General features: G+C 43.1%; 1 protein-coding gene across 6 annotated transcripts in view; it reads left to right on the top strand.

Annotated features, from left to right (window-relative positions):
- The first annotated feature begins 839 nt into the window (after positions 1-839).
- Positions 840-24,884, top strand: part of RASGEF1B (RasGEF domain family member 1B) — a 42,002-nt gene continuing 17,957 nt past the window's right edge. The window contains exons 1-6 of one of the 6 annotated variants that reach the window (XM_014604307.3): positions 840-986; positions 3,212-3,336; positions 7,711-7,850; positions 15,764-15,946; positions 18,014-18,136; positions 19,298-19,435. In XM_014604307.3, coding sequence (XP_014459793.1) covers positions 15,770-15,946; positions 18,014-18,136; positions 19,298-19,435 — 438 coding nt within the window. In that variant the 5' untranslated portion in view covers positions 840-986; positions 3,212-3,336; positions 7,711-7,850; positions 15,764-15,769. The other 5 variants (XM_019498178.2, XM_019498180.2, XM_059722227.1 and 2 more) reach the window with 5 other exon arrangements.

Raw genomic sequence — 24,884 nt, 5'->3', positions numbered from 1 at the left:
TCGGTCAATGATGTGATAAAATGAGAAGTAAGATGTTATTCCACCAAAAAGGTAGAATACCTTTGTGGCTGGTTTCTATCACCCCATCAATTGAATGTGTGGCCAGGTGTGCCCCTGTAGCTGGGATCCCCCTCATCTGAGGGGATTCCCAGTGACAGGATCCCCATCAGCTGAGGGGGCTCCCAGCAGCAGGATCTTCCTACCATCCCAGTCCCCCCCTGCACTGGCAAGGAAGCATGATGGGGTCCAATGCTGGATCCCCCAATCACGCCTCCTGCCATGCGCATGTGGTGTGGCAGGAAACCCGATTGCGTGGATCCTGTATCAGGTCCTATGGCACCTTTACCTGCACACAGGGTTCACATTGCACTTTGACTCTTGGGGGGTCTGCAAAAAAATAATAAAAAAATTCAGTTCATTAAGAAGTCCACCTTCGTGAAAGAGCAGTCTGGTCCGAGCCCCTCCACCTTGTGTTTTTCAAATCTTAGAGGGGGGGGGGGCTCTTGTTTCTTATGGGGGACTCAGCCCCCCAAGCTCCTTGAATTTGCCCCCTACCTGCACATCTGGCTAAGACTATCTACCGGGGCGGGTTTCTCCTCTGCCTATGCTGCTCCTCTCGATTTATCCCGGGATCACTTTCCCGGATGCTTTGGCTTAACCCCTGGCACCCGGGGCCAACTCAGAGGTGGGCACCTGCGTGTACACATGCCTACACCTGGTGCCCAGGTCCCGGCTGAGGGACGCTGCTGCCCAAGAGGCGCCGCCGGCGCTGCGCCAGGAGCGGGGGCGGGGCGGGGCGGGGCGGGCGAGCTTATGTGCCGGAGCGGGGCCGGCGGCCGGGACTTGCGCTGGAGCTGGGCCGGCGCCGGCTGCTCCGCCAGCTTCTGCGGGAGAGCCCAGCATCCGCCCGGCAGCCGGGGCATGGCAGCCTCTGTGGCCTGAGCAGAGCCCCCAGCGCCTGGCTGCCCAGGAGCCCAGTGCTGCAGGTACTGCTGAGGGGCCTTCTCTCCTGCCCTCGTCCGTGGCCACCGGGCCCCCCATCGCCTCTGCGCCCTTGCAGTCCGTGTTTTAGTGCCGCCCCCCGTGCAAAGCGCGCTGCCGGCGTGCTGTGCTGTGCTGTGCTGTGCTGTGCTCGGGGTGCGGGCCGGGCGGGACAGCTGCGAAGACAAGGAGGTGCTGGGAGGGGGAGGAATGGGCAGGGCTGGCCGCCTCCACCAGCCGCGGCATTGCGGGGAGGGGGCACTGCAGGTGCTTTGGATGCTCGGATGCTTTCAGCTTCTGCATTTGGTCTGTTTTGCTTCCTTTGCTGTCGCGGGGAGGGTGGGGGAAGAAAAGTGGAGCCCTCGTAGCGGAAGGCAAGGTGCAAATTATGGGGGAAGTTTGGGAGGGGTGCTGAACCCCTCCGTAAGAGACGAAAGCCCCTCTGTAAGATTTGGAAATCATAACCTTTGGGGGAGGGGGCTCTGATTTGATTAGGGCATCATGATGGGCAGCCCTTTTTTTTGCAGACCCCCCCCCCCCCAGTAAAAGTGTGATTCAAACCCTGGCTGCAGGAGTGAGTCACTGTTAGATGGGAGCTGCCAGTGCTGAAGAGCAGTCGTTTCATTTCTGGCAAAGAGATGGAGCTGGCTTTTGAAAGCAGGGCTGGAAAAATATTGGCAGTTCCTCAGTAGGGGGAAACCTCTTGCCTCTCCCCCTCCCCCCCCCCCCCCCCCGAGTCTGGGAAAGCCCTCTCCCAGATGAGAGCTGTAGGGAGAGTCTGGAATCGGGGGGGGGGGGGGGGAAATCGGTGCCAAGTGTACTTGGTAATGGCTAGGAGCACAAAGTGCACTAATAACCAGATAGCCAGGGCATGGTGCTCGAAAACCCTTAGCATGTAAGTTGATTGATCACAACAACTGAAATGTAGCCTAAGTTGATGGATTGGAAAGAAGCACCTACTTCTGTACCAGAACCATGCTTCTGATGCAGTGATGAGCGGCTGAGGTGGTGTTCAGGAGTGTGTTTCAGTCATTGTGTAAAAGAAGCATTGGTTTGGGAGCCTTTAACCCTTGGTGGCAGGGGAAAGGAGATAGATGCTGGCTCATCAGAGGTCATAATACCGGTTATTGGAACATTTAGCACTGGCTACCTTTCACTTGTGTTTGACACTAACAGCCTCTTCACATTACCTGTTTTTTGGAAGCACTCCTGTGGAAACCAGGTACAGCAAGTCAGGCTGTTCTGGTTCACTTGTGCCCCAGCTTAACTTGTCTGTGGCTTTATTGCACTGAGGCTGTAAAGAGACTACTTGTTTTATGATCTCTATAATGAGATGCCATTATGAAGTTAGCAAAAGATGTTATTGATGAACACCTACATGTCAGTCATTTCAGCCCTGGCTGTGATGTATTTTCTGTCTGATTTGTTGTTTGTGGATGAGGGAAGGGAGAGGAAAGGTAAGATAGGAGCCATACCCTGATGCGGATGAAAGTATGGCTCAGTCTTGCATTTTGGTTAGGAATGAAGCTGGTGCCTGTCACATTGCCATGCTGCTACAGTGTGGATAATACCCAGTGTTCAAGCATGGGTGAAAGAATAGTGTTGGTGGGACCCTTTGTGTTCATCTCTGTATATTGGAGGTGTTTAGTGTCATGTTACAACTGTGATGAGCAATAACCAAACCAGATGCTAAAAGCTCAGTGTATCTTGATTTTTTTTAAAAGTGCTTTTGAAGTCAGAGGGGTTTCTGCTCCTACTGATCAGCAATGAAATTTTTATTTTCACTTGTCTTTTCCCCAGAGGTGTTGAGCACCTGCAGTTCCCATTGACTTGGACTGGCTCTGCACTTCTTAATGTGGGTGTCAGGGGTCTGCTTTCTCCCTGTAGAGGAGGCCGATTGATAACACACTTTTGTTTCTGACACTTCTGCTGTAGCTAAGGCTCCAAAGTTGTTTTTTTTTTTTTCTTTTACAACCAGGAAGGCTTAAAAGCCCTCTGGTATCTATTTAAGCTTAGATTCGGTACACAAGGAACAGCCATAACAACATTCCAGCCAGTACTGACTCAGTCTGACTCCTAGGGAGTCTGAAAGCGCAAGAAAATATTCTCGGCATTTTCTCAAATGCCTTAGGAATGTGACAGCCTATAGGAACCGGGTTTGCCCTTGCATGTCTTGACTGTGGGCTGGTTATCCTTTACTACTGTTTTCCTGTTTGTTCCGTCAGCGTAGTCACAGGAACAGTGGTTCTTCCCTCCCACTTGGAAGCAAGTGTAGCAGTACTGCCAGTAGTACTACAGAGGAACTTTATTTTAAAGGACACGCTTGGATGTCTTGGATCTTCTCAGGATAAAAAGGTCAGCGTTTCTGTTTTTCTATTTTCTGCAAAAGTCTCTCTGCTGTGTTCTCAAACACATTTATGAACTTCAGGGATGCCTCTGCCCACACTGGTTCCCTCCCCCTCAGTTATTTTATTAATGTTGGGCTGTTCAATCTACAGTCCTGCATTATGGAGAAAATCTGCAGAGCTTTGAGTTTGGGGAATAGTTGTTTGCATTTGGATGAATTCTTGATGAGGTAAATTTAGGGCTCTGTATGTGTGCATGACACTGTACTGATAAACAGACCATTGCATCTTCGAGACACCTGCAAATACATCTCGTTTGGTGTAAATGCAATCTGAATCGTTTAATCAACTGGCATTGGAAACAAGCTTGCAAGCAAATGGTCGCTCCTGAATATTAAATGCAGTAATGATATTATGTAAATCGTAGGCAGAAGGGAAAGAATCAAGCTCTTGTCACAAACTGTCACTAAGATCTCCTTTATTGTTGCTGCTGTGAGGAATAATGTTAAAACAGCTAAATGGCTGTATTGCTCCCTTGGTCCTTCCCATTTGCTAATTAAAATTATAGGCATGTTGAGTACCATTTATGGACCTTCCTGTATACAGCATAGGCTTCCTGGGAAGTTATGGGATAATTACCACATGAAACCAGATGTCTGGTATCCTTGCTATAAGATCTTACAAAGAGCATCTGCAACCTTTATTGAACTCAGATAGGTTTGGAGCTGATTAGCTCTTCTGATCTTGGGTAGTCTTCACCCTGCTGAGAGGCTCATAGCACCCTGGTTCCATCTGCACACTAAGGCATATCCAAGATATGATTTAAAACAGCCAGAGGAAATGTAGGTGACTGAGATGTATAGAGTGTGGTGGGGTTTTTTTGAGAGAGAAGGCTTGGGGCCAGAGGCCAGGTTCCTTCCATCATTGAAGAAATATGTTTATCTCCCACAAACTATGTCATCAGTTGACCCTTATTTTTAAATATTCTGTACAGAGATCCTAGTAGCCTGTGTTTGATGCTCATTTCACAATCCAAGTTGGTATGTGTTGGTTAAATGCTGTACTTGGCATGTATTGACTTAATGGGTGTGATTGTTTAAAAAGGCAAAGAGACTTTGATCCTGATGAATTACTAAGTGCTGGGATCCACCTTCTGTTGAGCATGGGAACTGCTGCAGTGGGAACAGAAGCTGACAGAAGCCAACGGATGAAGCCTGTCAGCAAGCCCTGTTCTGTGCAGTTTAAGATCTTGCCTTGTTTAGGAGAGAAGTGTTTTGGGGGATTTTCAATCGGACAAGCTCACACTGTGTTTCCATTGTGTTCAGTGCTGTTTTCTGTTGAGTTACCATAATCTATCTGGTTTGAACCGACTGCGCAAAAAAGTACATCTCGGTACCACCCATGACTTAGCCCAGGGGTGGGCAATTATTTCGGGCACAGGGCTTACTGAGTTTTGGCAAGCCATCGAGGGCCGCACAACAGGCAGCCAGGGGCAGATAAATATTAATTTTCTAAATTTTTTTCAGGGCCCTGTGGGCCAGATAGAATAGCCTGGTGTGCCACAGCCAGCCCATGGGCCGCATTTTGCCCACCCCTGATTAGTCTAATCGGAGACTAAAATTTACTGGATGAACTTCAGCGCTGGTATAAACTAACATATTGGAAGAGATCTGATGGAATTGTGCCACCTTTTCTGCAGCTGAAATGGAACAATTCTTGCAGACCTTTGGCCTAAATACAGTTTGGGTTTATTTTGTTTTGCTTTACTGATATAGCTCTGCTTGTGGGTAAGATGATGATTTTTATCTGAGATAATTATATGAATAAGGGTGGTATAGTAGAGGGGAAACCCTTATACTAGTAGAAAGGTACCTTTCACCACTGTAACTTTTTTGTTCCTTTTTTCCTTTCAAGAATAAGTTATGCTGGTATAAACCTCTCATAGTTGTAATTTATATTGATATTGCACTGTATTGATCAAGAAAATTTTAAAGCCTGCCTAATGGGGGATGAGGGGAGTGATTTATGTTCATTATGCTGCTTTACTTCCCATAAAACAAGGCAGCAGTCTGCCACCCATCCATCCTTGGAAGTTTTCAAGAGCAAGTTAAACAGACATTTGGCTGGATGGTTTAGCAAGAGATGATCCTGTCTTGCACTAGGAGGCTGGATTAGATGACCTGGTGAGGTCCCTTCCAGCCTTATTTCCCTATAATCCTAAATGAGAAGCTTTACTCTGAACCAGTCCTAGCTAAGACTTTACAGACAGTCTTTTGCATAAATGCTGTCATTATATCCTATTACAGGCTGCAGTTGTGAATCATAGATTTCATAGACATTAGGACTGGAAGGGACCTCAGAAGATCATTGAGTCCAGCCCCCTGCCGCAGGGGCAGGAAATCAGCTGGGGTCATAGGATCCCAGCAAGATAAACATCCAATTTTCTCTTGAAGGCATTCAGAGTAGGTGCTTGAACCACCTCTGATGGCAGGCTATTCCAGGCCTTGGGGGCTCGGACAGTAAAGACATTTTTCCTTATGTCCAGCCTGAAACGGTCTTGCATGAGTTTATAACCGTTTGACCTTGTCATCCCTTGGGGCGCTCTGGTGAATAAACGTTCCCCCAGATGCTGGTGGACACCCCCGATAAACTTATAGGTGGCCACCAGATCACCCCTGAGCCTGCGCCTTTCCAAGCTGAAGAGTCCCATAGCTCTCAGCCTCTCATCATAAAGTCTGTTTTCCTGACCTCTGATCATGCGCGTGGTTCTTCTCTGCACTCTCTCAAGCTTCTCCACATCCGTTTTGAATTGTGGAGCCCAAAACTCCAGCAGTACTCCAGCTGTGGCCTCACCAAGGCCGAGTACAACAGGAGAATGACTTCCTGGGATTTACTTGAGAAGACTGTATGAATGCAAGCCTGCATTTTGCTTGCTTTACTAGCTGCAGCATCACATTGAAGGCTTATGTTCATCTTGTGGTCAATCGTGACCCGCAAGTCCCTTTCATCCGTAGTGCTAGCCAGCATAGCACTGTCAAGCTTATAAGGATGCTGCACGTTTTTCCTCCCAAGGTGGAAAACCTTGCATTTTTCGGTGTTAAACGCCGAAATTATAGCCTGCCTTTCAGTTAAAATGGCAAAGGAGAAATGATGCCCTCCTGGAATGCATTGTAGCTGTCACAGGACTTGGACAAACCACGTGCCAGTATCTTAATTCACAAAGCAGTGTCCATCTCATTCAGTCAGTATCTCTCTTGACAGGTCCTGAAAGATTCTCAGTCAGGTGAAGGTTAGGGCCTTACCCTGTCACTACTATGGTGCTATATACCTTGAGCATCTTGTAACTTAATTATGATACTCCTGTGAGATGCTGAAATGTCATTTCCCATTTTATGATGGTGGTTGTTAGGGAAAGACAGGACAGGGAAGTTAAGTGACTTTGCCAAGGTCACATAAGGCGTCTGTGGCAAAGCCAGGACTAGAACTCGGCTTTTCTCTCTCCTAGGTCTTGGCCTTCAAACTATTCTTTCTCCATTGATTGTTGGGTACTTTTGTTGGATACCTCTTTAATAAAACTCCTAGCTACTGCAACCAGGTCAGATTCACCCATGTAAAAAGGGACGACTTGAAAGGCAGAGCTCTTTCTGAACCTACTTCTCTGACTTGGGTGAGGCTAAATGCATCTTTTACAATAGGTTTTATCCACTGACTTAGCAACTGTAGCTGCTGTTGCTACTCTGACCTCCTATGACATCTGGGATATGAAGAAGTTTTGCTTTTCCTGAAAGGAATCTTCAAATTCTTCACTTGCATATAGTGGCAGGTAGTCAGTCTGTAACATGCGGGTGAAGAGGCAAGAGAGAGCTGCTTTTGTAATAAGTGGAAGGGGGGGGAAAAAGTTAGTCTCTGGTTGGATAGATGTATGCTAATCAAACTGCTGAAATCTTTTAGGTGCCTCTTTTGCTGTGTAGGTTAAATAAACTTATGGGTAGGAGTCTTAAAATTGCACTGCAATGGCTTGCTTTATTCCCAGCTGAGAGAGTTTTAAAAATCCAATTGACTGCACTAGCAATTGAGGCAATTCTGAGTACTTAAAAGAGAGAGTGAGGGGGGGGAAAAAAGCCACCCTGCTTCAGTCAGTGAAATGAAGCTTAAGCCATGAGTAGATGATATTGTTTTCTTTGCTTTGAATATGCTTGTAGTTGTATTTCAAACTTCTGGGCTTTGTGGTCAGCAGTTCCAGGAGAATTCTTCGTCATGTTTTGAATAAAACCAGCAGAAAAATGGTTCTTTTTGCTTAAAAATAAAAGCAGAAGGTATGGTGGTCTCTAACTTGTGCATTCATCTGATCTTATGTATTTTCTTCTTAACTTAATGGAGGAAGATACCCACCAGCTGACAAAAAGAACTTTCCTTTCCTCGCATCAGTATTGGCTGTCACTTGAACCTTGCTTATGGCCAGGCAGATGATCTCCAAACCAGAAACAGACCAAAAATGCACATTATGCAGTGGACACTGGCAAGGTAAACAGTCGTATATTAAAAATGGTCCCTTTCCAGGTTCTTAAAGCTGAAAGAGTGCCAACTCTGTACCTTCTGACTGCTGACAGGATACTTCTAACTTTTTCTCTTCTGGGAGAGTGAGTCTGTGGGTCAGATATATTTTTACTTTTATTTGCTTCTTGGATGTCCATGTCACTTTATTGATATGAAAAGTGCCTGTTAATGAAGTTGAGATATCCTGGATTTGAGAAGGGGAAAGAGAGAGCAGAATTTGAGTGTATTTTCTTATTCCATAGTACAAGGTCACTGGGTTTGGCCCCTTAGCAAGGCATAGGGAATGTGTGAACTGTTCTTACTTTAAAGCAGGGGATCCAACTTCTTCATAGCTACTGTCCCGGTAGCTTGGCTGAAAACACTAAAATTATCTTGGTGTTTTTATGGCTCCAGCTTGAGGTAGCCTTCCTGTCCTTTTACAATACTACTGTACTCCTTCAGAGTGGTGCCTGCTTAGTAGCTCAGTCCTTCCTCAACCCCTCCTCCCATGCCCCTTTGCCAGCTGATTCTAGAGAAGATTATTAGGTGGAAGGGGAGAAAAAGAGTACTTTGTGGGTGTCTCTACATGTTCAGTTAATGCCCTGTAATTACAGCACATTAAGTTTAGTACCTGTAATGATGGGTACTAACAATGCACTGTAATCAGTGCTACAGCACATTAGTACAAATGAATGTTTTTTGTGATGCTCCTGTGCATTAGACTAAATCTACCGTGTATTAGCACAGGTTTTGCCTGCTGCGCTAATGTGCAGTGGAAGTAGTCTTCTGTGCGCTAAGTGTCTCATGTAGATGCACCCTGTGACACTTGACCTTGGGTCTGTTGGGTAGAATTATAATAGTCCAGCAGTGACAGAAACTGTTGTTCTCTTTTTCCTCCTACTTCAACTGGCTGATTCTGAGTAATTTAGGTCATTCTTAAATCTCATGGGTCAGTGACTTATGGCTGACTCGCCCGCGCACACGTGCAGTTCAGCAATATATGGATTTGCTTCAAAAAAGCCATCCAAGAACTCTGCTTGGAAAATGCCCTGACTAATAAAGGGGCTGATTTCTTACTGTACCACAGTTCTGGAATGTTAATGACTGACCTGTATACAAATACACCTCTAATCTCTTAATGCCAGGAATGCTGAAAGTCCCCTTTGAGTTTAAGAAGAAACATGATTTTTCCTCCAAGCTGAAGTTTTGATCTGCTGTGCAGCCCCTCCACCCCCTCTCTTCCCCATCTGTTGCCACCTGTTAGTGTTTCTTTATGAACTACAAAAAAACATACAAGATTCCCAGTCCTACACTTTGTACAGAAATGAGCAGTCGGTCCAATTAACCAGCCTGGAATCTTCCTTATTGGGGCTACAACAGGATTAAGGATCTCTGCCCTGTATGCTCAGATGCTTGTACCCAACTGTATCTTCCTCAGGAGATTTTTAAAGCCCTACTACTGCTACAGGAGAAGAATGTTTTCAGGTTATGTATAGTCTTAGTGTGTTTTCAGTACAGCTGAGGATGCGCCCATGTCTCATCTGACTGTAGTGTGACTTTTCTGTTATGAACATCACATGTCACCCTTGACAAATCTATGCCCTTTGGAAAATACATTTCAATAAGGAATGGTATTTTGGCATGTCCTAGTAGCATTGTACATAAGAAGTAACTATGCCAGTGACTTTTAAAGGGATACCCTCAGCATCAAATTTTTGACAATTTTATACTGCACATTGAATTTAAACTGTAAGGGAAAAACACTTTTTTTCTTTGTATACTTCAGTGGTTCTCAATCTCTTTAGACCAAAGCATGACTCAGAAATGCTAGCTGTAACTTGTTTCTTGACTATGGAAAAATAGAGCAATTCTATTGACTTTATGGATTCCTATTTGAAATCCCTGGGTTTATCTTGTGCATTATGTGTAGGCATTTGCATGCCTAGGAGTGCTAATATTGCATGGCACCCTAGCACCCTGGTTGAGAATCACCGCCGAATTTCCTGCAGCAGCTGGAATTTAATGCACAATACGCTGCCGCAGCATGCAAACACTGATACCATTAAAGTGGTGCAAAAGCATTTAGCCCGTCTTAAAGTGTAGTGCAAACACACCTCTTGTTTCATCTACACGCAGCTTTTAATACTCCACCCATCCAGGTTTATCTTCAACCAGTTTCAGCTATTTTGAAAGCAGTTTATGTGCACCAAACTTCTGTTGCGTAACAGATTTGAACTGCTTTCTTATCACTTATACCCACTTTTGTGTAATTTATGTCTCTAGCCACATTGTTCAGCCATGTATAGAGAGCAGCAGTTGGACATGCACTGTAGAACAGTAGCAGGAGAGGAGAATTTTGGCTGTGGATAGTAAGGGTGGGTTTATTCCCTTTCATGAAATGTTCAACAGACTCTTTAACAGGCATGTAATACACATGACCACCTCTAGTTTTGTCCGGAAGTAGCATGGTCTATAGAATTTCAATTTTGCTTTCACTTGGTATCCTTTCAGGTCCAAAAAAGCAACTACGCTGTAAAAAGAACTTTTTGTGAAAGTTGGTTTCTCTGGTTGCTAATGAAAGCATTTTGTTCTTGGTGGTATTGGAGCCTCTGAGAAAAGGCTTGCCACCTCACAAATGTGTCAAAAACTTTTAAAGCCTTTGCTGGGATTTTCCATATGGAACAGCTGAAGGTTTTTTAAAGTTATCCACATAATTTCATAGCTGGAAAAGATGAAGGGGAACTGTTAGGGCACATATACATGAGCAGTGAGGCTGCTCCGATGCTCTTTAGTTACGGTGTGTTGGAGCAGACTCAATCCAGTCTGCTGGAATGTGGTAATTAACCACACTCCACAGTCTTGTGTATCAGTGTCCTTGCAGTGAAACATGGTGGTGGGGGCACTTTAACTAAAGCTTATTGAATGAGCTTTAAAGTGCCCCACTGCCACTACTCAGCACAGGGACACTGATGCATGAGAGATGCTCTAATTAAAGTGCCGCCTCCCCCACCTGGAGCACTTCTGTAAATGCCCTTAGTGTTCTATGGGCAGACAAAGTTCCTTGGGTGAATTTGATATCTTTTATTAGACCAACCCAAATAGTTGGAAAATAATTATTAAGCAAGCTTCCAGGTTCAAAAACCCTTCGTCAGGCTAAGGAAGTTTCAGCAGTTGGTGTGTGATCTTCCTGGATGGAATGAAAAATAAAGAAGCCAGGGGCTGGGCTGGTATGCATACAAGACGGGTAGTCAGTGAAAATGTAGATTGAGGAGTCAATGGGTGAGAGAGAGGTGGGGGAGGCGGGGGGAGAGAGAGAGAGAGAGAGAAGGGGGATGAAAGTGGGGAGATACCTGGGGAGTCGGATGTCAGGTAGGTCATAATGTATCATAAATAGCGTTCTACAACCCTCACAATCTCTTGCTTCTGCCAGTGCCACAGTTTTAGCAGGCCAGTTCTGGTTTCAAAACAGTTTTAAATGCCAAGAGATGTATAACTCTGAGAAGGGATAATGGACTGAATCTTGAAGTCACTTCAAGGCAGTATAAAACCTGTTTCCTGTATGGAAGGAGAGGTTTTGGGGTTTGTTTGTTTTTTTTTGTGATTCCACCCCCCCCCCCCCCGGTATTGTAATGCATCTTCCTCTGGTTCATCCATATTATGGGAGCTACTGGTGCAACAGGAGCAAAGATCAACAAATGTGCCAGTCATTTGTTTTTACTAATCAGGTTAGTGCTGGATTCAGCAGTGACCACCTCTACACAGACATAGGCTTGCCTTGTCTCTAACTTTATTTTTGTAGATGTGATATGCAGATGAGATGAAGTGCAGGAAAGGAAAACAAACAAGCCTGTTCTCTGTTGCCATTCAGCAACGGGAAAGAATTTGGTTGCTGCTGTAGAGGTTTGGATATGCACTCTGGTCTGTAAGCTTTATCTAATTGCTTTGGGTCTGCCAAATGAGAATTGCAGTACTACAGGAAACTGTTTTTGATCATGTTTTCCAACTTTGGGCATTATCTTCATGACCATTAGACTCGTCATCTTTGTGGTTAGACATAGTGGACCAAATTCTGCTCTGTTACATCCATTCATTTCTATGGCAATCCTAGAGGCAGAGGCTGGTCCTGAGAAAGTTAGAGATAAAAAGCACTCAATTTGGTTCTGCTTCCATACCAAACACAGCAATGGAGGCAAGGAAATAAAGGACCCATGCTCGTCAAGCATGTCTAGTGTTATGTGAGTCATGCTGTTGGATGAGCTAAATTTATCCTCCTCATGCTTTGATATCATCCACTTTGTCACCTGGACAGTGTGTTCTGTGTCTTATTTGTTTACATTGAAATCTTCATTGTCAGAATGTACAGCATAAGAACATCTCTTACTCCGTACAGCTTGATATCTTGTTAAAATAGAACTAAGTAGTCTTTGTCGGACAACTTAGAAAAATAGTTTAGGACCTGGACAAATGACATCATACTCCTTCTTCCCAGTGTATAATCTCCAATTACTGGACTTCAGGTTCCAGAAGAGCTGGGAGAGAAGGGTGTATATACAGTAACTGAAGTACATGTGTGTAGATATTGTTCACAAGTAACTTTTTGGTGATTTGTAAAAGGTTTTCTTTGTTTTGTTTCCTGGGTCTTTTTTCCTTCTTATTCTGTCAACATGGATTCACTCACTCCCAGACTCTTGCGTCTCAAGCTTTGTTCTCACTAGAAGATGCAAACCCTGATGTGCATTTGGCTCTCGGTGGAAGAAACAAAGGTGGTGTGACTAATTTTTGTGGCGATTTTCCTTGTAATAAAAATGAGCAGCTCAAAATAAATCTCTTCTCCCTTCAGATGAAATGTACTTGCAGTCTTTCCTCTTCAGTATCTTGTTTAGGTAGATAGATACTTGTTGATTTTAATTGCTAGTGATGCAGGACTTGAGGTTTTTATCAAAGCGCTATTCTACCACCATGCTCTGATAAAATGAGTGATTGGAAATGCCTCTGCAAAGCCAAAATGTAACTGGAAATGAGAACGTCAACAGTATTGGTCAAGTCAGTGAAGTTCTGCAAGGTTTTTTGTCCAAATCTTCCTGAACCTTGCTTCAAAATCTGATGGAGATTGACTTTTTGCCGAACCAAAATATAACTTTCTCAGTAGTTTTTGATCAGGCATACTTAAGTGGACCTTGGTCTTTGAATATACTGGTATGAGTAACATTATTTATCTAGTATCTAGAATAGGAGTAGGCAACCCCCAGCATGGATGCCAGAGCATGGTGTGGCACGTATGACTTGGGGCATACGGTGGGGAAGGGACTGGGGCTGCGCTGCCGCAACAAGGGTCAGGCCCCTCACAGCTCATCTGCCATCTACCCCTGGCACACCAACTTCTTGCAAGTCGAGCTTGTGAGTGTCTTTGGTACTCTGTCCAAAAATGTTGCTGACCCCTGATTTTAGATCCTTCATGTAACTGGGCTTTATCCAGTTTGCGTTGTCTGTTTGTCTTTTCTCACCACACAAAAGACAGTGTAACACCTTGCTCAGTGTCACAGGAATTGCTGTCCCCTTTCATTAGTTGTTTTTGGTTTGTGAATTAGAGCTGAAGAAACCTTCAGCTGAAATGTACCAAAACTTTCCTGCTCCTGGGTTTTGTTACAAGCTTTAAGTAGTGATGTTTTGGGCAATATAAAACTGATTCCCTTGTCTCAGCTTCTCTTGGGTTTGTGCAAGCCCATGAATTGAGCCAAAACTTGGGTAGAAGTCTACATATGGTGAAAAATGCAGAAAATGTTTACCCACACCCTGTTGCCTCAGACAACCACATTTCAGCCACCTCTTCTCAAACTTCTGTTTATTTCTGAAATTTCGCTGACCTGGCAACTAGCTTGAAAGACAAAAGAGTCTTTCTCTTTCAGAGCATTTTATGTTTCCAAACACTGCTGTGATATGGGCTGTATCATGGACCTGCTGGGCCTGTATCATAATGGAACCTTGTTTTGCTGGAGCCCTGCACCTTGCTGTCCTCTGCTGTGGCACATGTATTTTATTCTTCCCCGTCTTCCCTCACAATTCAGTGTGGTGGAGAGAATCAAATCCCTGGCTGAACAGCTGCATGGAGTGACTAATGTGACTTTTCAGACAGGGAGCCTCCTCCCCCTTCTCCATTTTGATGCAAATATCTCTTGGCATCTCGAAGTGGGATTAGTGCAGGTCATGTAGGCCAGGAGCCTCTGTTCACTGTCCCTCTCTATCTAAGCAAGGGGGGTTTGGCTTTCTCTTATTGTTTACTTGCTGAATCCTTCAGTCTTGTGCTGGTTTGAATGCCTCCATTGTCCAGACATGCTGCCAGAAGCAGCAAGTCTTTGGCTCGGTGTGCAATGCATTATGTCCCCAGGAATCCAGCTAATAACTTAATAGCTTCTAGTCTCTGAGCTCACTCTGAAAAGTGCTTTGTTGTGAGTTGCAGAGCACACAGATGGAGAGAAGCTACTTATCTCCAGGCTGTCACATTACTACTTGTTCTTGAAATCAGGTGCCTTCACAGACTGGTGTTCACTGAAGACCATGTCTTTAAAGAGTTTCTTTCCGAATAGGATTTGACACAATGGAGAGAAAAGCAACGGCATCTGCACTTACAATGATAGCTCAGAGGCATTAAAGCTTTTTTCAGGCACATGCACACATGCTCTGCCAACACATGAGCGCAGCAGCCTGCACAAATTAGCTTCACAATTTGGACTCCCTTCCCTCCTAATTGCTGCGAGTATGGGAAGCAGCATGATCCCTTTCTGCATCTGATCTGTCTAATCTCAGACTGTGACTTGCTCATCAGCTTGTACTACGTGGTAACTGCTACTGAAAGTAAATTTGAGAAGTCTATGGTTAAGATTTTGGAGGGAGCATAACTGTGTTCAAAGAAGAAAACCACAGACGCATCAACCCCTCTGATAGATATCAGCTTTTCGGTGAGTGAGGTGATAGTTAGAGGTAAAAAAAATCGGAGGACTTTTAAATATGGTGCGCTAGAAAAAGCTGTTGGTTTGTCATTTGCTTTTCCTGTGTATCCTCTTAACTTTGACTAAACTGCTGTATTGACTGATCAAGGATTTCTTTTTTTCTAAAAAGCTTTTTTCTTCAGTCACTGGGATGCTATGACAAAATTCCTTTCTAGCTTCATTTTTAAACATATACAGATGAACTCAAGCCAAAAAAACCCTCAAGTCTGGATTTTGGACTGCCATAACTTTTCAAGGGTGTTCAGGACAGCTCCATTTCTGCTATTAGTTTAGATTGTGCATTCTTATTTTTGGTGTTGAGGGCCTGTTTACAAGAGTGTGAATGAAGATGGTAGAATGTTGCTCTAAATGCTTAAAGTCTGAAGTTTTACCCCCAGCAAACCATGCAGGTGTCTTGCTAAACAAGTTTTAACATGCCTCCATGAGAGCAAAGGGCTCTCAAGGAGCTACAGGCAGAGTTAATTCTTTACTTGCTGGGTTTTTATATGTTTATACAACAAAGGGTTTTTCTAGATAGCTGGTGGACGTTTTTCTGAATCGCAACTATCTTCCTTTTTCTTCTGAACCTCTAAGCTCCCTTAATTCATCCTATTTTTTAATGTTCCCATTTCCTGTAATCTTGCAAACAAATGGCAAAAACCCAGAGCAGAAGTAGTTCACAATCATAAGCATAAATAGCAAGCAGCACCTATTACCGTTTGTCATTTTATACTAGGAATTCCTACAGGTTTAGTAAAATTAATCTTTATTTGAGATGATGGTATAATCTTTGTCACTCCGTGTGTGCATGTGTTTTTAGTGTGGTGCTGTGATCCACTCCCCTTAAGCATCTAACATGCCTGTTGTGTTATACCTTGTGGTGACTTACGCCTGTCTTTGTGTGCCTTTCTTTAGGAAAGCATGCCTCAAACACCTCCCTTCGCAGCTATGTTTGACAGCAGTGGTTACAACAGAAACCTGTACCAGTCGAAAGAAGACAACTGTGGAGGACTGTATTACCATGACAACAACCTTCTGTCGGGGTCTCTTGAAGCCTTGATTCAGCACTTGGTACCCAACGTAGATTACTATCCTGATGTAAGTGTACATGTTTTTGGAAGTTAAGCTGGCTGGTCTGATGTGCTTTATATAAAGTAAGAGTGTGAGGTACAGTGAAACATCATGTATACCAGGAGCAATTGCCTCTAAAGGGGAACAAGTGAATGATTGCCAACTGTGGTCTAAATGGATTTGCTTTTGTAAGCCTGTGTTCAGCATGTTGTAACAAAACTGGGTCACAGAATATATCTTCTTGCTGTACTTCCCTGGTAACTGACCTCTCGGTGCCTACCAATGGTCTATTTAATCTGCTTCACTGAAGACTCTCAAAGGCTGTCATTCCAGATGACTGCAAAGGCCTGTCCAGGTAGGGGGCCGCATGGGAGGAAAGCATTTCCCAACAAACTGTGTGTGAAATGGAAGCATTTGCCTTCTAGTATTTTTTTTCCACCCTGGTGCATCCCTTCTTCTCATGGATTTTACAGTCACTCACTGAAAACCCCAGTGGCAGTGACAGTTCTGGTCCTCTACAATTGTCTGAGGTATCAAACGGGTCCCTTTTCATCTTGACCAATTCAGAAGCTTCTGTCCAATGCAGCAGAGATGTTTAATCTCTCCCTTCTGAAAATGAGAAACACTTGGGGATGCTGAGGCTAGATCACTATTTGTTGAAAGTGTCCAGCTGAAGATACACTTCTGCTTATATTTGGCTTCAGTCAGCCCACCATTCCCAAGGGGGGTGATTTTCGCTGCCCCCCCCCCCCCCCCCCACACACACACACACTTTGATTGGAGTTACTGAACCTCAGGACTCTACTAAGCAATTGATCATCCATGAGTTCTTAATGAAAAGATTAACTACACAACTACTTAAATTATTCAGACAAGATGACATATTTTGGCTCTGTCACAAGCATAACAGAGTCCTTGCTGGAGTGTTTTGAACACTTCATTGCCTAAAATCGCTGGTGTGTGCACATGTATGCAGAGCTGAACTGAGCAGGGTGCGGGGCCTGGGGACAATTAACCCATGCAGGACCCTGCCCCCTCTCCGATCCCACGTGCCTCAGGCCCGAAGAAGCTGCTGCTGCCATCTACAGCAGTGGCGCTGGCTATGTGGTGGGGGTAGCAAGCCAATGGCAGCAGCATGGAGTTGCCGCGGCTGCTCTGCCTAGCTCTGTGGGGTCCCCCAAACTGCAAGGCCTGGGGGGGTCACCCTGATTCGCCCTCTCCTTCCCTCCACCCCCCTCTCAGGGACAGCCCTGTGTGTGTGACGTTTTTGTTTTGTGATAAGCTCAAAAACAAACTTGTCAAACCAGTGCAAAAAAGTCCCCTCCCTTCGTTTTGGTGAGTTGCATTTTTTGGTGAATTGCGGTTTTTGTTTTTTTTCTGAAAACACTGAATCTTAATGGAATATACCAGCTGAGATGAAGAAACCATGTTACATATTAGAACAAGGAAGAAAATGTGATGATGCATTGTGCAGTTGTTTTAAGCAGGCAGAAACGACACACAAGATTGCTGACACCATAAGATTTGTGGTTTAGCAAGCTGACAAACTTGCTTCAGGTCATCTTTCCTCCCCCCCTCCCCCCCCATAAATAAATAAAGCCTGGGAAGCAGACAACAGTAAGCAAGTTTCAACTTCCTGCACTGGTGTTACATCCGGATTAGATTCTTCTTATCTCTTCTTAGGCTGCATCCCTTTGTTCTCATGAATGTAATGTTGGCTCTTCTTGTAAAGATTTAGTTCAAAGAAAAACAGAAGATGAGTCAAAACTGTGCTCTGAGTCACATCAGGTACCAAACTTGAAAGAACAGAATGTACAAAGGGAGTATCAAACCAAAACTGCCCCACCTTGGCCCAGCTTTTTTTTTTTTTTTTTGTCCTTCTTGCATAACTAGGTTTATATAATTACTGTAGAACACTGGCTCTGGAGTTGTAATTTATTACAAGTGCTTATCTCTGCAGTATCTAACTTTTGCCACAAACTAAATGCACAGTGGCATCCTTTGGATGCTAAGACATGACAGTTTGATTTGGAAGGAATGTATTGGGTATTAAGCATGATACTTGTAGTGACTTTTCCTTTCTCTTGTCTGCAGAGAACTTACATTTTCACCTTCCTGCTCAGTTCACGGCTGTTCATGCACCCTTTTGAATTAATGGCCAAGGTCTGTCATTTGTGTGTGGAGCACCAGAGACTAAGTGAACCTGGGAATGACAAGGTAAAGTCACTGGCTAAAAACTCAAACCTCTCTTCCCAGTTCCAAAGTACAACTTTTCTTATTAGTGGGTCCTCTAGTGGAATGAATACACTGAACACCTGGCATCAGTGTGGTAGAAGCAACGCTTTTAATTCCCTTTTAAAGAGAAGGGGCAGAGAAAAGAAATGCATTCATTTATTTAATATAATGCATCATACTGTGATGCCAGGTGTCATAAGGCAATAGTGTAACTAAAGTGGGGGGGGTGGGGTTACTGAGGCAGCAGCCATAAGCGCTAACTTGGGGTGGGTGTAAAAATAATAGTTGCCACCACTGTTGGCCAGCCACACCACAGTTGCCAGGAGCCACCGCTGCCCTGTGTAGAGCTGCCCTGTTACACCTCCATCTTTAAAGTATCCAAACACCTAGGCGTGGTAGTCCACAACCTTGCAAAAGATGGAATCTGTAGTTTGTGCGATTGCTTGTATACTACACTTAATGCAAAAGCAAGAATTCTTGTGGGCATTATCTCTTACTGGACCAACTGTATGGTTGGTATAGACAAAGTCAAGGTATTGCATATCTCTGTACCCTTCTTCAGGCAATGCCACCTCAACACTACCATACTTCAGTTAAACACCGTTTTGAAAGGTTACTCCGATTGCAAGCTCTTTGAAGTCGATTTTTTTTTCATTCTGTTTTGTCCATCAGTGAGCCCAGAGAGCCCTCCTTCATAAGTTCTTCCAAGTACTACCACGGTATCAAAAAATTGAATAACACCATTAAGTCTGTACTTGTGCTCTAAAGTTTTTAAGCCTTTCCAGATTAGAGACTTTGTTGAAAATACTTATGTTGTTGCATATTGGTTATGAACCATATTTTTGGAGGCACTCACTTGTCTAGCATGTAGAGTTTTTTCTTGCTTTGGTGACCTGGCAAACATTAAACCAAGTAAATGTATGCCCTTTGCTCAAGTCCAGTTAGCCAATTTAAAGTCTTTCCATTCATTTCAATGGCCTGTGGCTCAGGTTCTTATCCAATGTGGAGTTTTTTCACTTGGCTTTAGTTTATGCACTTTTGTTCCACAGTTGTAGAATCCCTTAAGGGTAAATCTGAGTTTGCTTCAGCTGTCTTAAATATTTGTCATACAATCCTCTCCTCCCCGTCTATTCCTTTAACTAGAACCAGATACGAAAAATTGCCCCCAAAATCCTACAGCTGCTGACTGAGTGGACAGAGACATTTCCTTATGACTTCCGTGATGAAAGAATGATGAGGAACCTGAAGGAGTTAGCGCAACGAATAGCAAGTGGTGATGAGGTTTGTATTCTGCACTGAAGCCCAAGAGGCATCAGTTGTATATCTTCTGAGTGAAATATTGATGGTTATATAGCATAAGGAGGCCATCTCATTTTGGAGGTTTTAAGCAGATAAGTGGATGGTCCCTTGAAATATCTAAATAAGCACTAATCAGTGCAGCAGTTTATGTGAATTCACATGAACACACACTGTTCTCTTCGCCTTCTCCCATACATTTTTTAGTATGAGGTTTTTTCTGGTATCCCAGTTTTCATAAAGAGGTTCTTGGGTGACCATTTAATTTTTGGCCGCAGTAGGGAATCATGTATGTTTACATGAACGTACACTTCCTTGTAGGTTTATTTTAGCAGCTTTTCTTAGATGAAGTTGGATGTGACCCTGAATATTCTTGATTACCCCAGTACTCCTTACTGATGTTAATAGATGCATTGAAATCATGAGGCAGATGTTCCGGGATTGGGCCTTTGTTTTACAAAATCCATAGCTGAGGGAGGGTTATTTTCAGGAGGAAAATTTCTAAAGGGAAGACATGTCTTGTGCTTAAGGTACTGGGATTGAACTTTGATCAGAGTTGTGCCCCTGGCCATGACTATTTCCCAGGAAACCATGGGAAGTCATTAATTTCTCTGTGTCCCAGCTTCAGAATAGCACATCCTACATCTCTGTAGTTAGTTGGCTTGGATGGCACTTGAGGTCCTACCCAACCCTCTGATTTGGTTCTCAGATGCACTTCTCTGCCTAGTAAATACTTAGACAGAAATACATCCAGAATCTTGGGCATTATAGCTACTTTTATTTTATTTTTTTTAAATAAAAAAAAATTAAAGAAGTTTTTCAATAAACACAGAATGTAGATCATGCAGGCGGCACAGGAGAGATTACCAAATATGTCAGTTTGATATTTGGAAGTACTAAAAATGGAGGATAATTACTAAATGGTGTATTTACTGGCACTCCCCAGGGGCTGGTGTTAATCCCAGTGTTATGTAACCTTTTCCATAATGATATAAAAAGAGGGTATAAACAGCATGATGATGAAGTTGTAGACTATAATATATTAGGAGTTGCAAATACTGTCAAAGACACAAAAGGATCTTAAAATAATAGGAGCAAGGCCTAGAAAAAAGAATTAAATTGAACTTGGAAGCAGAAGAAAAAAATCTGTATCCTAGTGGGGAAAATAAACCCAAAATATAGATTTTGAATATAGAGGGGAAGCAGCTAAGGAGATGAGGGGAAGCATGTATAGAAATTGGATTGAGTACTATTGCAATGTGATGTTTCTACAAAATAGGCTGAATTTACTAAGGTGGTATGTCATGGAGCAGGAGGATAACTTCTTCCTTGCTCTGATGTTGCTGCACCTGAAATGTTGGGGGGTGGTGCAGGGTTGGTCCTGGATGCTTTATAATTAAAAAGATTGACAAATTGAAGTTGGCTCAAATAAAAGAATTAGTGGGCTAGAGTTGTTGGCTGGTGAATTGCTGATTAATGTAGGCATGTCTGCCACAAACAAACAAAGGAAAAGGAATTAGGGTGATTCCAGGTGTTGACCCACGTAGAAAAACTGTACAAGTTTAAGATGGCAGAGCAGGGGAGGTTATGTATTGGAGAATTTCTGGCAGTACAACATGTTAATGAGACAAACATTTGCTTTTGGTAATTTATTCCAAGTGAAGAAGCTCTATCGCTTGACTGGACAAAACACTAAAAATTGTCCTATAGGCAGCAATCCTCTCCTGGTAAGAAGATGGACTGGGTAGTTAAACAGTTCTCTTTAATCTCTGACACCTGTCTCTGAGCAACGTTATGATTCCTTTTAACAAGAGATGAAGGTTGCAGTAGAGTTTGGCATAAATCAAGTTGGTGAGTGGGCTGATTTTTAGAAGGGTGAAATACACGTTGTTTTGATGTTGCTTCTATCTGACTACACTGAAGTCGAGTAGTGTCACATGGATTGGTGTATGTAAGTCAGGGGCTTGAAAGATTGAATGTTGGAAAGGTTTTGGCCATAAAATGGAAAATAATCAGAGTTTCCTATTGCCACTAAATTTGCCTCTGATTTTAACCTCCTGTTTCCCTGTGTCACTGTTATAAAACCTTCAGTGTCAAGAGCCTAACGCACCCTAGACTGAGCATAATAAATATATCTTATAGCTGTTCTTAAACCAGTGAATTTAAGGGTTCTAAAATAGAAAGGCTTGGAACTAAAATTCTCTCAGCTCATGTGTTCTTGTTCGGAAAACAGCTTTGCTCAGAAAGTAATTAGGCAAGGTACCCACGCAACTCCTGAAGGTATGCTTGGGAGGACTACCTTTTGAGGGCAAGTGAGTAGGTGGTTCTCCCCAGCTCATTGGGTTCTTGCTTTCTTGCTGGGATGAGACCATCAGGGAAGGTACTGGTGAATGCTGATGGCAGTAGTGGATGTCTCACATGAAGACTTACTGGGGTGAATGCAGAGGTTGACTAGATCCAATAGGCTTAGGTAGTCTGTGCCCCTAAAAAAATTTTTTTTCCTGTTTACTTTTTTTAGGATTTTTTTTTTTGTCCAGCCTAGTCATAAGAGTGGCAGCTGATAAGCTATCCTTTGGGAGAGCATTCATCAAACTAATGGGGCTACCTGCAGGCTCCACTTCTCCTACTTCTGGGTATGGGTCCCTCTCCCACCACCTTTAATTTACACTAGGCAAATGTCTCTAGACTGCTAGACTCCCATTTTTACTTGGCTAAGCAGTTGGTCTTACCTATATAGGCTGTTCCTAATCAATTTCCCACCAGTCTCTTGCTTGTAGAATCATGAGCATGTGCAACTTGTCACACCAGTGCTACATATAAAGAAGGCTGTTACTATTTGTCATGATGTGACACTTCTATATATGCAGCCCAAAATTGAATTGACCTTTTTTTGGCTGCTGTATTGCATAACGAGATTGATGGTGCAAACATGTGTTTTAACATACGCTGTCAAACATCCATCAGACAGAAATGACTTTCGGTCACTATCAGGCTAGGACAGACAGACAGGTGACCTCAAGGTGAAAGGCTCTGTATACCATTACTCCCATGCCATCCACTCTCTGGAGGCTTTTCAAATATACATAAATACCAACATTATTTCAAGGCATGAATTCTAGCCAGAGATGCAAATGTGCTGGTGGTTTTTGAAAGTTAAAAATGACAGAATAACAAACCTTTGTGACATATAGGGATGATGTATAGATATCGTGCATGGCAACCCAAATTGCGAAAATAACTCACAAGTAGAGTGATGTCAGTAATGAGGCAACACCGCAAATTGAAATACAAATTGTGCATTGCCCAAGGGGTGGTATGTATGTGGAATGTTGAAATACGCTGAGTTTATGGGAGTTGCAAAGCCCGTGTCTCACTCATGTCTCGCAAAGAAAGCACCTCTTCTCAGTTCGCATGAATAGCATGACAGACAAAGGCTTATTTGTCTGAGAGAATGTAAATATAATATGCCTTTTCTTGAATTATTGAATCAAAAACCCTAATCTGTGTATCTGTAGGATGCCTTACACCACTGAGGGGAAAACTGATTACTCCAAGTCTCTCTCTCTCTTGCTCTCAGAAACTATTGAGGGGGACAAACTGTTTTTCCTTCTTTTTTTTTTTAAAAAAAAGGAAACCAATAGATCTGTTTGTCTTGTTTTGGGGAACAAGCAGTGATTCCAGCAGCATGTTGGGGCACAAGGTGCCACAGGTTGAATTCTAAAATACAAAGCCATAATCTGCTACTGTTTCTTAGATAATTGCTTTCAGATTATACATTTTTCAGGGCCTGGCAACTTATAAGCATCTCCTGTACATCATAAATGTGTTTAAAAAAAAAAAACAAAAAAACAAAAACCCAACAACCCCCCCAAAAAACAAACGAACAAAAAACTAAACAACCCCCCCCCCCCAAAAAAAAAACCGTTGAAACCACATTTTCAAACAATGAACAGCACAAGCTGCCGTTGAACTCTGCATCTTACTTAGCCACAATCTACCTAGGAGAGTTTACACAATGAGGGAAGCAAAACCACAGGTTCCCTCCCTGTTCCTCAGACCAGATAGTTCCTGGGCTGGAGATCTTGCAAGATGTCTTGATACAGAACTGAAACTATTCTTAGCTCCAGCATTTAAGGAACTTTGGAAGAAAGCTTTAAACGATATCTTTATCTCTTCCTGAAGACATACCAAAAATATATTGGGCTACCAGAGTGGAAATAATTTTAATATGTATGGGTTCCCATTGATGCGCATGTTTATAGTTGATGCTGCATACCCTGCTTCCAGATCTTCCTGCCTGTGGCAGATTTGGTTGTGAGAAGAGTTTCCTGATGGATAGGATCAGTGTTCAATCAACTTTTCCATTTGTGTGGGTCTAAGGTTGCTTTTGCTATATAGTCATCAACTGTCTTCCTGCCTTGATTTGCATAGTATATCCTCTTCACTGTAACTATATAAAATGTATCTGAAATGTACATAATCATGTGCTGGAAGACCAATGATGCAAGATTTATTCCACAATGGATGATCTCAGCCACCTGCAAAAATTCATTACCTTTTTCACAGAGAGGTCAAAGGTTGGTCAACTCCTGCTTTTATTGCAGTCACACTTAGGAAGAGGTTAAATCCCAAAGGAATGTCATTATTGTTTAGACTATTGCATATATGGGTGATATGGTAGGCATGTCCCATCCTGCCTAATACCTGAGAGAGGTTGCCTAAGCGGCAAATGAAGAGGTGACTTTCACTTTGTAACTGCTGTTTGACCAAATGTGGATGTTTGAGTGACATGAAATTCTATATACTACTTTTCAGGGTGTCTGTGCAAACCCCTTTTTTCCCCTTATGCGTCATAGAAATTATAGAGAAGTAGGAATGGAAGGGACCTTAAGAGTTCTGTACTTCTGTATCTCTTTCCCATCTCATTTGAAGGAACAATTTCCAAGTTTAAATTGGAATTTGGAATGTACCAATTATTTTTCCCTCAAATTTTAGTTCCAGTTCTAGGTTTAAGTAAAGCAGTAACTCAGCCAAGCTTTACTAGTTTTGGGGTGTAAGCATGTGCTATTACATGATTTCATTATATTTCATGGTATCTCTGATTTAGTTAGAATATAAAGTACAAATCTACCCTGCCTTCTGTCTATGTCATAATTACCATTGTCAACCAGAACCCCATCCTAGTGTGACAGAAGCTTTGTCAAACTTTTTCAGTGAAACTATATTGAACCTCAGGTGTGTAACAAAGCATTTTACAAAATGCTCTTGTAGGTAATCTTTGTGTCTCTTTCTCTCAAAAATAAAATTAAATTAAAAAAATCAGTGCATGCAAGCACGTGCTCTCCCTTATAAAGATAAGGATGCTCATAAAGACAGGGTCCTGCATTTTCTATTAAAAGACCCAGCACTAAATTAAAGCTTTTTAGGGTCCATT

This window comes from Alligator mississippiensis, chromosome 2 (assembly GCF_030867095.1).
Source record: "Alligator mississippiensis isolate rAllMis1 chromosome 2, rAllMis1, whole genome shotgun sequence".
NCBI lineage: Eukaryota > Metazoa > Chordata > Crocodylia > Alligatoridae > Alligator > Alligator mississippiensis.
This window is presented reverse-complemented; position numbering and strand designations above follow the sequence as displayed.